Source organism: Gouania willdenowi, chromosome 8, assembly GCF_900634775.1.
Source record: "Gouania willdenowi chromosome 8, fGouWil2.1, whole genome shotgun sequence".
Lineage (NCBI taxonomy): Eukaryota > Metazoa > Chordata > Actinopteri > Blenniiformes > Gobiesocidae > Gouania > Gouania willdenowi.
Genome location: NC_041051.1, coordinates 22496818 through 22512652, shown reverse-complemented (window position 1 = coordinate 22512652; position 15835 = coordinate 22496818). Strand labels below are relative to the sequence as shown.

The window sequence follows — 15835 nt, the reverse complement described above, 5'->3', positions numbered from 1 at the left end:
CTAATCAATGGGTGACAGATACTTAAATGTCCTTTGATTTATTTATGACTAATCTTTATTTAATTTGGGGAGAATTTGTGGGATGATTTTGAGAAAAACTGCAGGATTTTGAAAATAATTGGAGTTCTTTCAACAACAATTTCCAACTGAATTATTTGGTAATTTACACAATGATTCATGTTTTGATTTTCACTTTCTCCAGTGGGCCAAATCAGATGCTCTGAAAGACCGGATTTGGCCCTTGAGTTTGACACGTGTGCATTATAACACCAATGGATGGCGTTTTAGAGCCACAGTAAAAAAAACTAAATACATATTAGTTTACGAGTTTAAACTCGTAAATGTATGAGTTTAAAAGCTGTAATTTATACAGATGAGACCAGTGGAGCTCTTTGAGAGATTGTACTTCTGTATAGTTTCACAAATAAGGAAATACCGATACCCCAACCATGGCACTGCTATTAATGGGTTCAGTGGTCACATGTTGTGGATGGAGGGAGGCATACACAACTAACAGCAATATTGAAAAGCTGAAAAAATATCAAAACATTTGCTGCTCCATTTTTATTATGGTCAAAAGTAAAAAATTGAGGAGCAGGTTGTTCGTTAACCGAAGGGTTGTGAGTTCAAGTCATTGTCTCCTCGGGCAAAGCACTTTACCCACATTGCTTTTTATGAATGGGTATGAAGTGTGCATGAATGTTGGTGGTGGTCAAAGGGCCTGTAGGCGGGAAATGACAGCCACGCTTCTGTCAATATGCCCCAGGGCAGCTGTGGCTACAATGTAGCTCACCACCACCACCACCAGTATGATTGGTGTGAATGAATAATTTGTGTCTCCTTGAAAAAAAAGCACTATATAAATCCAATCATTATCATGCATTATTATGTTTTCATTTACTTGTATTAGTTATTTACATTAATTGTTAACATACATGATGTTTTGTCGCCTCCTGGCGGGCAGAGTACTAATTACACATGGTAGTAGTGTTAGTTTCACTTTTCCTTCATGGCTTTTCAAAAAGAGTCGATCTGTGAAACATAGCCACAAGCCTCGCTGGGTGCCATTAGGTGTGTGCTGGTAAGGAGCTTATGATTTATTTATTCATGTGTAAAACACGTTCTAAAGCTGACAGGTTCCGTAGCTCAGAATGTAGTATGTACTCCTTTCACTTCCTTAATGCGTTGCTGGTTAGCCTGTTTTGGGCTTCTTCACGACACACGGTGATCCCACGTATCATCAGACTAATACATGTATAAATGATCAATAACACATTTAGTGTGGAATACAGGTTGTTGTTGAAGAGGATTCACTGAGGCGTGCATATATACTGTATGTATATAAAAAGTCAGAATACATGGTGTTTGGCTTTATTAAAACCGTTTCAAGTCAAAGAGAAAAAAGAACAGGAAACATCTCGCGTTAAAAGCTGAGGAAGGAAAGCAGAACTGATTGATTACAACAATACATAATCAATTTAATGTTTTAGGTCAAAGATTCAATGACCAGATGCTGAGTAAATAAATAGTAATGTGTGCACATCTGGCGAAACAGCCGTGACCAAAGGTTGTGTTGATTTTAATTAATCATTGTAATCATCGTTATTGTCTAAATTACAGGAAAATTAACTAAAACCAAGTAGTGTCTAATTTTAAAAAGGAAGTGTCTGTTGATACGGAAACGTATCAATAGCCTGGGTGTGGGTACCAAAGATGACGTTGCGAGTGTAGTGTAGAATAAACCGACCGTGAAAGTTTCATACGGTAACAGTGGGCATGCGCGCCTGGCGAAGTGCGCATGCGCGTCCGTCATTTTGAGAAAAAAAAAAAAAGGAAAAAAAAGGGTAATAATCTTCCTTTAATTTTTAGGGTTAGGGTTAATCATAGTAAGATAAATTAAGGTAGCAAAATATTGTACGTATAAGTGTAACTATTTACTACGCTATTAGTGCGCATGCGCCTGTAGGAAGCGGACCCTTTCTACATAAGCGTAATGTGCCTGCATTTTCACCCGAGTGGTCTCGGCACCGCACTCGAGAATTCTTCCTTCCATTGTCGTGGGTTCGAATCCCGCTTTTGTCATATATGTTTTTTCAATTCACCATATTTAATACGGCAAATTCCACCTTTAAAAATACATATACAAAAAAAGAGAAACGTTTTAGGTTATTTCCGGGGTTAGGGCTAAAATAAAAGGGTTAGCCGGGTAGCTAAAAATAAGCATGAGCTAAAATAAAACTGACGGAACTTTAAGGGTGTACTCACACTGGCAACTGGGGCCGTTCCAAGCTCACAGCAGGAACCACCCCCCCCCCCCCAGCTTTGTAGTTTAAAGCTCTGATTACAGTCAAAATCGCAGTGAGCGCATGTTACGGTGAAAAATGTAAACAAATCTGGACAAAAATGACGTCCAACGAATCACAGTCTTGTCTGGTGAAGAATCACAAAAAAATTGCTGTAAGAATCTTGTAAAAACACTTCTTGAACAAAGTTTTTCTCTTCTTTGCATTCTTTCTAGGGACTCCACAACCCACAATGCAATGCGCAAAACTTTTTCAAAGTTTAAGTCACATGGCCATTTGACAACAAACCCATTTTTATTAGTGGAATCAAAAACAAACTTAAGAGCGGCAATTGCTAGCTTCGACATTTGTTTGTGAATAAATTTAAGGGAAAAACGTTTGGATGACATCTATCTATAAATCTCTGTCTGTCTGTCTGTCTGTCTGTGTGTGTGTGTCTTTGTGTGTGTGTCTTTGTGTGTGTTCCTCAAATATCTCTGCGAATCAGGCTCAGACTGACCTGAGACTTTCAACATGGCTGCTGCTTGGTTCAAGGGTGTGCAACGTTGGATTTGTTTGGACTGTAATGATACATTTTATGAATTATTCCATAAAATTGTCTTAAATGCAGCTTTGCAGAACAGCTCAATGTTGACAGGTAGTTGTGGTAACTCAGGATAAGTTGAAAGCTGCGTATAATCTACAGATGTGACTGCACAAAGGGCTTTTAAAAACGACTAAAGTGGGTCGAATATCTTAAAAAAACACCCCGTAAATATTGACCAGCAGGTGTTATCAATGAGCAACCTTTGTAACTAATGTGAGTAATAATAATAATAATAAAAAATTGTGTGTGCATACGTGCGTGTGTGTAATTCAGAATTAAATTTGCATTAGGAATTGAGTGTTTACAAGGTCAGTTTAAAGAGGATTTAACTTTTATTCTGAATTAAAGATAAATTAAAGCTTCCATATAAACCATCCATGTAAAAGCTACTTAACCTCCCACTTTTCTATAGCAAGACATACGGGCACTGCACTGGTAAAGATACATTTAAAAAAATGAAAAACTCCAAAAAAGCAACTAGTGTTTTGTCATTCCACTAGAATACTGTCTGTGTGTACATGGTTAGTCCTTTATAGTCATGGTTAACCGTTTTACACGCTAACATCCTTCACAGCTTACTGGCCAGCTTTCATGATTATCCATTTCAGTCACTGAGACACTTTTCCTCTTGTGTTTCCCATCCCAGAAGATGGCACAGCCAGGTCGGACTGTACGAGTGAGTGGGCTTCCCTCAGACATCCAGGACGTCAGGCTTAAAGACAAACTTCTCATCCATTTCCAGCGTGTCAGCAATGGCGGTGGGGACATTGACTCAGTCAATATAGTCAAAGGGACACCCATGTCAGCCCTCATCACGTTCCAGGAGAGTAGAGGTCAGTGAGGGATGTGGTACACTGCGCTCACTAGGGATGTAACGATTAATCGTAAGGCAGTTAAAAATCGATTCATAGGTACCACGGTTCACATCGATGCTCTGAAAATTGAATCGCAGTACTTTTTTTAACCAGCAGAGGGCGCTATATATTAATCCTTCCAGAAGCGGACGTGACGGGCGGAATCTGCTACTATTTTCTTTCTGGCCGCCATTTACTGTTAAACATGCTCATAAATGATTCTTTACTTCTTTAGCACTGAAAGAATATCTGTAATATTACGTGAATATCTGTAAAAGTCAGGTTTTCCTATTAACTCTGTCTGCTAGCATAGCGTCTCTTCTTCACTGGTGGAATAACTGCATGCCAACCGACCACTGGGTTACCAGCGCCCTCTGCTGGTCTAAACAAATATCTGACGTAAATACAGTAAAATGACTGTTTTTTTTTTTTTAAAAGTCCAATTGTTAAGGCACAAAATACATTTTCAGTTGCACTTTTAAAAAGAATAAGAACTATTATGCAGTTTTGAATTGTTTATTGCCGCTCACATATTTAAATAGAATTTTCTCTATCCTATTTACCCAGAAGCCGCTATACCTTGATTATTGGTGCAACTTCCTGTGTGATGAATACATCAAGTACAAACAAAAAGGCTTTGTGAGGTCCAACCTGCTTTAAGCCTTTCCTACAGATGGCCCAGGATATAGGATGTACACGTGAAACCAAACAAGCGTTCAAGGAGAACACACCTTCTGTCCAAAACTAGAAAAATGACTAGGGATGCACTGATACCACTTTTTTCAAACCGATAAAATACCAATACTTAGAACTTGGGGTGTTCCGATTCGATATCGAATATTGGTCCGATATTAGCTTGAAAACGAATATCGGATATCAGATTCAAATTTCCAGATTGTCCGATTATTTTTATCTATTTATTTATTCATTTTCCCAATTATTTTTTTAGTTTATTTTATTCAATTGTAGAATACTGTAAATATTATGTTAAAGGTTAAAATTCATGTAAACAATTGGTTAATAATAAATGGGTCAGTTTTTCTCATCCCTACTGTTGCTGACTATTGTTCTTTGTTTGAGGAACATCTTGGTCAAGCCTTTTCTAACATTCCACACTATAAAATAAGTAATTATTAGTTTTGCTAGATTGAACTGTTGCTATGCTACTCGAACGCACAATTTTCATCGCTTGGAGTTGACTTTGAATGTTTGAATTTAAATCATTGCCCAGTGCAGCTTTTAATTTGGTTTTGAATCCATGCTCCACTCATGCCACTTCTGGACAGGGTGTTTCCTGGCTGTGTGAATCACCACTTGTCAGAGTTTGAGTCGTACATCCGAAAGTTGACATAGAGCAACTTAGACTGATAAAGTTAATGTCAGAGTTTTGGTAGGGGTTGTTGTTCAAATAACAAAATAACATTAATAACTTCTACAGGTGGTCCTCATGCTCTCATCCTACGCCGTTGCCCACTATGTCAGAAGTCCAAAATAAAGTCATATTCCACTGTTTTGATAAATTAATTGAAAAATCGTGAAAAAAACTTGCCAACGTTATTGATTTGCTACTTACTAAATGCTACCTCTTGTATTACATAGAAAGCAGTGCCCATAATTACATTCACAGTAGCGCCTTCAGGGATAAGGAGGCTACAAAACACAGACACTGTTCTAACATGAAAGTTATCTATAGAGAACTACGGTAAAAATGCTTAGTCAGGATTATTGTCAGGCTTTGACTGATCTCCTTTTAATGATGTCTCCCACACAGTGGCACAGAGAATCATTCGTCACAGCCAGCACGTTCTGGTCATCGATGGGAGGAGTTACAAACTCACTGCAACAGAGCATTGTGAATGCATGGACCCAAATCAGGTATATTCAGCTAAAGTAAGGGGCTCAAACTGAAACTTGGCTCTTACCAGAGAGCCAACAAAACATTATAGTAAAGAAAAAGCCAATTTAGTGCATTTCTAAACATTACTTAATAGCTGCTTATATAATAATAATAATTATTGAATGATATATAATTAAAGATATTTTAGATTGTTTTCAGAAAGGGGGAAGTGGCCTATGGATTGTTCAGTTTAAAAGTAGTGAAATTATTTGGTTTCTTTTTATTTCTATTACAGGTCATCATTCATTTGTCAGCCACTGTTGACTACAGGTGGCTGCCTGGAGGATCACTGTTTCTGACAAACCTTCTTGAGAACCACAGAGATGTCCGCATAAACTACATTGAGACAGAAAAATGCAAGTTGTCTGGTACTTATTCCAAAGTCCAGGCAGCTTTGACACAGCTACTCGGACACGTTGGACACTCAGAATCAGCTAAAGATAAACTAAATGTTGAAAAGGTATCGAGTGAATCAAAGGGTGTTAAAACAGCACACAAATCTCGTGTTCAGGAGACAGAGGACCAGAACAGAATGGTTCAAAAGCAGAAAGGAGAAGCCAAGCAAGATGAAAATAATTACTCACCTGGTGACAGTAGCTCAAAGGATATCGGACAGGCTGCACTGATGCCCAAAGAGGATTGTTCACTGATTGTAGATGCAGTGTTGTTCAAATATCTGCAGAAACACTACAGCAAGGAATGTCAAAAAACTCTCAGGCAGTATAATGTCAGTATGTTGGATGTGACAAATGAGGGTTTAACTACTCTGACTCTGGAACCATTAACTGTAGCTAGAGCGTTTTTTAAACCGGGTCACTTAACATTGGCAAAAGAAGCAATACGCAGGTTTTACCAGAAGCATGAGGCAGAGATCAGGCAAGTCAAGATTCCGAAGACCCCACTGCCTTCTAAGGGACAGCTGGAAAGAGCAATGGAAAGCCTATGTACCAGATATCCCAAGCTTCTTGTGAGTGAAGATGACCACTATATTGACATTATTGGGAGCTGCAGCGACGTGTCTGAAGCCAGGATGTTTCTCCAGAATTTTGACAATACAGAGATAATTTCAAAACCGGAGCAGGCAAGTTTACCAAAACACACCTCAAGTCATGTGGAAAGATTTCCATCATCCCACATTGGAGATCCTTTGCTTAAGACATTGTGGACAGAAGAGAAACAAAAGATTCCCCATAGACCCAAAAAGCCTAAACTGGCAGCTCAGTTCAAAGATTTGGTTGCTTTTGGCCATCGGTCAGCTGACATCGGAATTGGAACAAATTCATCTTGCAGTGGACAAAGCCGTCCTGGACCAATGTTGGGTCTCAATGTACTATCAAAACCTGCAAAGGTTTCTGATGAGCCTATTTCCAGAGCATTACCTCAAAGCATTGCTTCGGACATTTTGTTCAAAAATAGTACCACTTTGCCAGCATCAGTGCTGAACCCAGAACTAACGGATGCTCGACCCAAGAGTTTAACACCTGTAAAACTAACTTCTCAGTTTAGTTTTACAGGAAACGCTGATTTTCAACTAGTTGCATCCAAATCCACACTCAGACGCTCTAATAGTTTCTCAGCGATTCCTCAGGAAAAGGCTGTGGTTATGGAGTCAAAAAGCCTGGATAACTCCAGCAAAACTCCAGTGAGATCCAGGGCCAGGTCTTCTAGTTTTAGCAGTGAAACCAACAAGGAAAAACATGAGATCACTGTTCCTTTGTCGATTTGGGAATACATGAACCAGGTGCATAGAGTCCAAATAGACGACCTGACCTCTGATGTCCTGATGAATGAGAGGTTGTCAGATGATTGTAAGCATAAGATACTGACCCTAAGGGGTGCAAACGAGGACAAAGTGAGTTTCAGCCAATTATGTCTCCAGCAGCTGGTTGACTCATTGCGTTATGACATATCTGTAAATGAACTGTACCTGTCAGAATTAGGAGTGTCCGACTCAAAGGATGAAACCTTGCGGGCTTGCTGTTCTGAAATGCAAAGTCGATTTAAAAAGGTTTGTGTTAAATTTACTAAACATAGAATGATCATTACCGGCCCAAGAAATTTGTGTTCTCAGTTGTGTGCCACCTTGAGGGACGTCTTTTCTGGAAGTTTGGACCAAACTGATAACCAGCCTAAGAGCACCGCCCCGTATAACTCTATGGGGAACTTTCCTTCCTCATTGGAAATAAATAGGGATCGTGTACCGGAGTATGACAGTAATAAGTTTTCAAGCAAAGCAGAGGGAAGCAGCAAAATTCAGGGATGGCAGACAACCTATAAGAGTGACTTCTGTGAGAAAGAGGCAGCAAACGGATTTACAAGTCTCCCAACAGTGAACAAAACAAGTACAGTTGACTCGACTCCTTCATTTCTCGGGCTCACTGCTTCAGGAAATGATACAGAGGAAGGAATAAAAGGTGACGGGCTGAACAACAGAGCTGGAGACGTCAAGCAGATAGACAGTGTAGGGGAACACCAAGCAAAGACTGACAACTGATCTGAAAAGAAATAAAACCTAATGTTGTATCTTAGTCTTATTTTAACTTTTCTACTTCAAACTTCAATGCGGTGTTCAGTGACTCCTCCAACAGGACTGTCGCAGTGAGTGCGTGTGTAATTGAAGTAAATGAAGTATTTTTTTTTTATTATTATTTTGTTTTAACTCATTTTATGTGATGGGCTCCTAGTTTTGTGTTGCAACACAAAGTGGAGATGTCGCCTTTGATTTAGGACTCCGTAAACCAAAATGCAAAAGGGAAATAGCTCATTGATATCAAGATTAGTTTGATTTTATTTTAGAAAGGGTTCTTGAAGTAATGCAAAATATTTATTCTCCTAAAAAAAGCCACACCCTCAAAGTACCTTCTTGTGATTGGTTGGGCACACCAACTCTGTTAGAGTTGTACTTAATCTGAATTTTTTTATTCAAACTGTTTTAGTATTAATAGATAACAATACAAGATGCCATTTAATGTCACGTTTGTCATACCATCCACATTCCATATCTTTGTTTTTTTTAACTTGTTTATTTGAAAATTTAAAAACCTTTTTAAACGAAAGCTTTTGTATTGTGTATTTTAGACAGTTTCAAATCTATTTCATTCTGTATTGCCTTAGGATGTTGACATGCATTCACGCCATATTTAGCAGAAATAAACACACTTTCATGATTTTTTTTTTGTTATGCTCTTTTATTAGTCCTGGAAAACATGTAAGGCATATGGTAACATCACACACTGAAGCATTACAAGCTGTAAAAGCCATGGGACAACATGGCACCACGCACTAAACCCAGAGTCAAGCACAGAAGCAGCATCAATTCACAGGGTTTAAAAAACAAAGTAGAGACGAAGAATGGGAGGACGAGGAATGACGGTGAAAAGAGAACCAGAGTATTGGGACAGTTTTTTTGAAAACTCCTAACAGGAAGTTTGTGGATGTTAGGAGAGGGTATTTGCAGTATGTTGAGACGTCTCCTAAATGGACAATTGCTGTTCTTGGCAGTGAACATGCTGAAGTTACAAACTGGGACTGAATACGGCACAGTAAGGCAGCAGATTGGCTTCAGCACCCTCCTCACTCACACCACACCTTCTACAATACCACTAAAAATACACAAAAACATGCTCTCAGGTGCTGAACACAACAACACAGCCAGGTTGGAAGTTCTCTGCCTGCCTGGAATACAACTGGCATCATTAAACAGTTACACGTTGGCTTAGTAGAAACCCTCTGCAAGTTGTTTGGGTTCTCTGAACACAGTGGCTCATGACGTGGAAAGACAGATCCACTCTTGAATGCTCAAGCATATATCAAACATGAACTATGTGGAGGAGAAATAGTGTGAGGGTGGGGTGCAGTGAAATTTGCTGTGTTAGTCAATGCAGAGAATTATGTTTTTTAACACACAAAAACATAATTTGGAATGACCTGAGAAACCATAAACAACAAAATCACTTCAAAGCTGAATTAGTTATTGGAATATAACGTAAATCAATATGTCCAATCTAGCAGCAGACCTGTTAGAAAATAGTGTTTATCTTTCTACCTTTTTATACGTAACTACTAATTCTTTGCATCTCATATTTGCAATAATTGGTTGTATAAGTGTCTGCAAGGTATTTAATGATGACGTACGCTGTGGTGGACATTTATATTGGGTCAAGTTTTAACATATTGGAGTTCAGTATCTGTTGAACAAACAATCACTTGAATACCTTGAGCACAGATATGGCACATTTGTCAAACTGATCGAGTTCAACTGAGAGGCATCTCGGCTCGAAAGATGTGAGAAATACGTAGAAAGCATTGGGAATAAAGATTGTAATTGTCTTTCCACATACAGAAGAATGCATGCTTCTTTAAATCCCAGATGATGAAGTCATGTTTTATCTCAGATGGATGCCCTGGCCAGAGATTACAGATGCACTGCACTATAAGACGAAATAGCTGCGAGAACAGCTAAAAGAAAGAAAAGAAAATAGCATATGGGGGGAAAGAGGCGAGAGCTTAGCTGTAGTAAAACTTTAAGCAATTTTTTTGCACAGCTGTGGTTGAATATCAACAACCACTCAAACAACTTGAAATCAAGCTGAAATTGGAATAATTCAGAGCTAAGGGAGCCATTTTTCTAAGTTCATCACCTCCGATCCCATAGTTTACACTGAGAAATCCACAGGTGGCTGATTTGATGCGAGTGCTGAAACAACAGGCTGGGAATGAGGTGAGGAGCCACAGTGAAGGGCAATCTAAAACTACAACCCTTTTGGTAAACTGGAGTCAAAATTAACTCAGCACCATCTTGACCATTGGGATACAAATCTCACCTTTGTGACAGCTTTATTGTATTTTCATTTGTCATCCACGTTTATGAAAAGTTCTCCCAAAACATGAATGTTATTCAAATTCTTACAGTAATTACTTAAAGCATCGACAGAGGTATGTAGACACAATTTGGCACAAGTAGTTTGGATCAAAAAAACCAAAACAAACTTTATCACATTTAAAATAAGTGCAGGGTCTTACAAAGTGATGATGAGCTTTGAACTTTAAACCCTTGGGTAACAAAACAATAGAAAAAAAACAGAACCATTGTGCCTCACGGGACACTTGGAACAGAATCACTGTCAACAGGTTCACAAAGAGAGCCCAGTAGATCAAAACAGAACACTAACCAGAAGCAAATAGGACACAATCACTCCTTACACACCAGCGTGACATCCCCACTCCAGCTCAGATCCAGGTCCCCAATCCGGCTCCGTATTTTACTTCCCACTCCAAAGGATGGATGAATGCTTTGATTTTAGCTGCCACCCATTTAGAGTTGGGCTGGGCAAATACTGGCAGATAAAAATGTGGGGACCTTTACAGGAGCGTGTGTGTTTGTGTGTGCGTCACCTGTTTTTCAGTAGATATTTGGTGAAACAGGAAGATGGGAAGCGCGCCGGTGAAGAATTAAAGCCCTGTGTGTGTGTGTGTGTGTGTGTGTGTGTGTGGGGTGGAGAATTGGAGTGTGACTGCTATGCTTGCAAGTGCATTTAGATCAGTGAGCAGAGTGCAAAAAATAAAAAAATAAAAACTAGTGTCCTCGAAAGGGTCTCTTTTTAGACAGGAGGGAGCGACAGGCGTAGGTTGGGTTTGGAGCTCAAGAATACTGTAGCACAGGTGTTTTAATGAGGGGAAAGGATAAGGTGGGCACTCCCAAAACCTGTCAAAAGACCTGAGGACACGTTTTTACACACAATGACACACCACACACTGCACACGAGGCAAGGGGGGGGGGGCACTCATGCTAACACGACTTTTTTTTAATCTTATTTTCTTAAGAAACTTTTTTTTTTTTTTTTAATTATTACAGTCACCATCTGAGTCTTAACAGGAGGAGTGGACTCAGAGACAGGCAGCAATGAAATACTGATGATTATTTTTCATTATGCGAGTAGGTACGGTAGTCACTTTTGTTGATTGAAGTTTGCTGATTGCACAAAATGTCAGTGTTGATTAAAAACTAAATGACTTTTTGGGAGCAATAAGCAATATTAGTCACTTTTAACTCATGTTATCATCACATTATCTTTCTAAAAGGTGGGAACAACGGTTAAAAACATAAAGCAGAATAGGGAAATGCAGAGAGAGAGAGATAGATAGACAGAGACCGACCACAGTGCCATCTTTGATGAGCCTGAGGCCTGTTGCTATGCCGACCACAGAGAAGGGAATGGAAGAAGGTGGGAGACAGAGAGAAAAAAAAGAGAATGGAGTAGAAAGAGAAGAAGAGAGTAAATGGATGACAGCTTTAGTCAAATTTTCACTCACTGGTTTGGACCACAATAGATTGGGAACATCGCAAAAATCCGTTGCGGAATATAGGAATGCAGAGGCATTTGATTTCAGTCACTAAAACCTCTTTCATCACACACAGGCTGTTTGAATGTGTGTTTGTGGCTTGATTTAACAGACAATAACTATCAAACTGCACTTTGTAGCAACCAATGGTCCCTTACTAAAGCTGGGCAATGATTTCTGCCTCAACTATCCATGGTGTCAGATCTATTCAGAGGGGAGACATCTATAGAAAAAAATATAAAACATATGGCCATTGTTTAAAAGCAGAATGCCCCCCAGGGCGGGTAGGATGCCTCAGCCCAATCATAGGCATCTCTGACTCATCGTATGTGACGTAACTAAGTATTGGACGCTGACAGAGCAGCGTGTGGGTGTGGTACTTTTTTATTGGCTTTGCCTGTCTGCGGGTCCTGTCCTTTTGCGGGTGTAGGTGAGACAGATGTGTGTGTGTGTGTGTGTGGGAGCACCCAGCACAGTGAGTTAAGGGAAATAAGCTGGAGGTGGTGGGTGAATGTCCAAGCAAAACATTTTAGCACAGTGGGTGCAGATGTGTAGAGGGGCGAGTAGGTGGAGCAACGGGGTTAATGGGTTGTCATGGGAACAGTGATTTGCCCCAAGCCTGGATCACCATTACCGTCTCCTTCATTCCCAATTACAAATACAGGTAGTTGCCAATTAAGGTGATTAACCTGAAGTTATCATCTTTGTAAGGTTTGGACATAAGATTAAGAGCACTGGACAGAAGGTGTAGATGGTGGGCGGAGCCAGGCTGAGGTAATCACTGTGACTGAATGGGTAAGGCAGAGGATCATCGATATATTCACTCTCCCTTGTCTATCCCCCCCACCCCCCACCCCCACCGCTGCCTAATTAACTCTCCCTCTCACTTCTCCTCTTTCTTGGCTTCTTCTTTCTTCTCCTCCTCCTTCTTCTTTTCATCCTTCTTCTCTTCTTTCTTGCCATCGTCCTTCTTTTTCTCATCCTTTTTCTTATCCTCTTTCTTCTTTTCCTCTTTCTTGACCTCCTCTTTCTTCTCCTCCTCAGGCATGGGATCTGTGGTAAGAATTACTTTGCCAATGTTGTTTCTCTCCTGCATCTTCCTCATGGCATCGCCCACCTGTAGGAAAGACAGAAACCAACATTTAAAGGGGAGTTGCAGTGAAAATATATATAATAAAAAATGTGTTTATTGTATTAAACAAAATATGTGAAGCTTTTTTTAAAAATGTATTATTACATGAGAGTCAACAACATCCCCCGCCAGACTGGTTGTCATTATAACTCACAACCTTTTCCTAAATGCCCTAAATCTAAGAACGTAGATGTATACATAATAAAATATTATCACATCAGAATATAAAATTACTATCTATCTTAAACGGTTTGTAAGAAAAGCTGACCCCTTTGAAGATACCTCGAACACAGTAAAGAAAAACAAAACAAGGGCAATAACTCCGGAAAAAATAATTGCGCGCTTCTCATTTTCGAATTCTATCAAGGTATTAATACCCTGAAGCCACACAGAGAATTTGGTTATCCTATCTTATACAGTTTCTGAAAAAAGCTGTCCCATTTAACTCGGACGAACGGAGCTCAAACATATATCCCCCTACCACACTCTATAACTAACAACAAAATAAAGGAATAGCTAAAACAGGGGTCACCAACATGGTGCCTGCGGGCACCAGGTAGTACGCACTGACCATAAGAGGTGCCCTCAGGCCTCTTCTAACAGGAACATTAGTAACCAATGAGCTTTGTCTAAACTCTGATTTCCTTGCCAGGCTTCAAACTCACTAAGATAAATACAGGTGACAGAATACAGTACACACTGCACTTGATAAGCTTTTGTATTAAATTAACCAACTTTAAATGTTTATTTTCACTAAGACATTGGGACAAATTTGTGTAAGTGTTGCAGATGGGATTTTGTTAAAGAAGCTACAGATTGTCATAAATTTACAATTTCTGTAAAATTGTACAAATGCTACGTGTTTCATGATTACTTTAAACGTTGCTAGTTAGTGGCTAGTAAAATAGGAACATAAAGATTGCCTATGAAATGTAATGAAAATGAAACAACTAAGGAAAAAAAGTGCTGAAAGTTGAAACATTTTTTTCCTTATTATCTTACCCTTTAATTTAAGTGAAACCATGGAAATTTAGGATTTAAGAAATGTATATCAAACTGGATGCAGACCAACTATGCCAGCAAACCCTCCATGACTAAGCACATCCTTAAAAGTGCTCTCAACCTAACAGTCATGTTTTCAGATTGGGTTTAACAAGTAACCTAATCAGAACAGTTTGTGACATAAAATGTTCCAACAGGCAGTGACGTGCCTCTGTGCTTCAAAATAATGAATGAAAAATCCTCGTGAGATACGCCCCAACCTCTTCTTGACCACTGAGGCCTTTACACTGCTTGTGTTCCCCCCCCAACCACCCTCCACCAACCACTCACCTATTTCTACGAAGCCATTAGACCACCTAACAACCAGTGCCACGGCAACAGAGTCATCTCCTAGCAACGCAAAGCCGAGACTGCAACGTGTCCCTGACAACGCAGGCACATGAGAGGGATGGGGACGATTGGGAGGTGGGGGGGAAGGGGAAGGGTATGTGGGGACAACTCCAGTCCCTTGAATTAAGCACCTACATGAGAGGAAGGAGTGATTTCAGGAAGTGTGAGTATCAGTTTTAAAATGAAGAAGAGGTCAAGGAGAGATTGACCGATGCTGTCTTAACAGCTCCGCCCACATTCACCCTCCGCTTGTTAAGGACCTGACAACCACTCTAGCTCTAAGGTATCTTAGACATGAGGCTGCTATTCAGGGCGGCTGACGTGGATGTGATCTTCTTGTGTATCAATGTAGAGGAAGATAATGATCGTGAAGAAACAATGGAAAGCACCTTTTTCATTACTATTAACATTTTACAGAATTTATTCAACGACTTAATGATCAGTGAGACACACACACATTTGCTTTTAAAAGCGGTGGGGGGTGTTAGGGGTCATGATGAACAAGAAAGTAGCGTGACATTTGCAGTCATGTCTTAGTTATTAACAATACCATTGTGTATAATAATAATTTAGTAGATTAATGCTATATAGGATGTCGTCAGGAAGGCATAAACATCTTAAAACATTGTGACATCGACCTTCTTCTCTGATGTGTTTCTACACTTCCTCCCATGTTTCTCTCATACATTAAGGCCCCTCCCAAACACAGACGCACACAGCGATTAAAGGACGTCACCATAGCAACAAGAAGGAACAAAAAAAGAAGAAGAAAAAAATGACACTATGGAGGGAGAAAAACAGAGAGGTAGGCAGAGAGGAGGACTTAGACAATGACAACAGAAGATGTCATACGACGTCCGATTTTCCTATTTATTTTCACACTCACTCCATTCTTATCTGTTTAAATTGGTCTGCAATCATTCAAGCCTGTTCAGTTGACACAGCTGCTTGTAGACAAACTTTGTCTGTTGAGTGTTGGGTTTTGCAGCATCAGTGGCCACAACCAAAAGCACCAGCAAATTACACTTTATAAGCTAGAAATATGCACACAGACACAAAATAACGCAATATTCACATGCATTCTGGGTGAATTCAGAGGGACACGCATGAACAAACACACACAGCAGCATGAAAAATATGCCAAAATTGTGTTAGTACGCACAAAACAAGATTTGATTTAGTAAAAAAGTCACAAAATTGAGTGAAACACGGACAAACACAGACACACGCACGCAAAGACATTTGTCATTGAGACACAATGAATGAAACATTATTTCTCATCCCTCTCAAAATGACTTGTAATCTAATCAGATTCCATAAGTGAAAAGT

The 15835-nt window shown here is 39.6% G+C and overlaps 2 protein-coding genes across 4 annotated transcripts in view; one reads left to right on the top strand and one right to left on the bottom strand.

Annotated features, from left to right (window-relative positions):
* Positions 1 to 957: 957 nt before the first annotated feature.
* On the top strand, positions 958 to 8685 carry LOC114468469 (uncharacterized). Of its 3 annotated transcripts, none has more exons than XM_028455386.1 (4): positions 958 to 1081; positions 3536 to 3722; positions 5515 to 5618; positions 5876 to 8685. In XM_028455386.1, exons 2-4 carry the CDS (start codon positions 3539 to 3541, stop codon positions 8132 to 8134), a joined length of 2547 nt encoding a protein of 848 aa, XP_028311187.1. In that variant the 5' UTR covers positions 958 to 1081; positions 3536 to 3538; the 3' UTR covers positions 8135 to 8685. The 3 variants fall into 3 exon arrangements, with proteins under 3 accessions (XP_028311187.1, XP_028311188.1, XP_028311189.1); XM_028455387.1 differs by having other exon boundaries at positions 989 to 1081; positions 3539 to 3722; XM_028455388.1 differs by having other exon boundaries at positions 1004 to 1071; positions 3539 to 3722.
* Positions 8686 to 11458: 2773 nt separating this feature from the next.
* Positions 11459 to 15835, bottom strand: part of vat1 (vesicle amine transport 1) — a 40890-nt gene continuing 36513 nt past the window's right edge. The window contains exon 6 of the mRNA XM_028455692.1: positions 11459 to 13099. Coding sequence (XP_028311493.1) covers positions 12866 to 13099 — 234 coding nt within the window. The 3' untranslated portion in view covers positions 11459 to 12865. The remainder of the gene's footprint in view (positions 13100 to 15835) is intronic.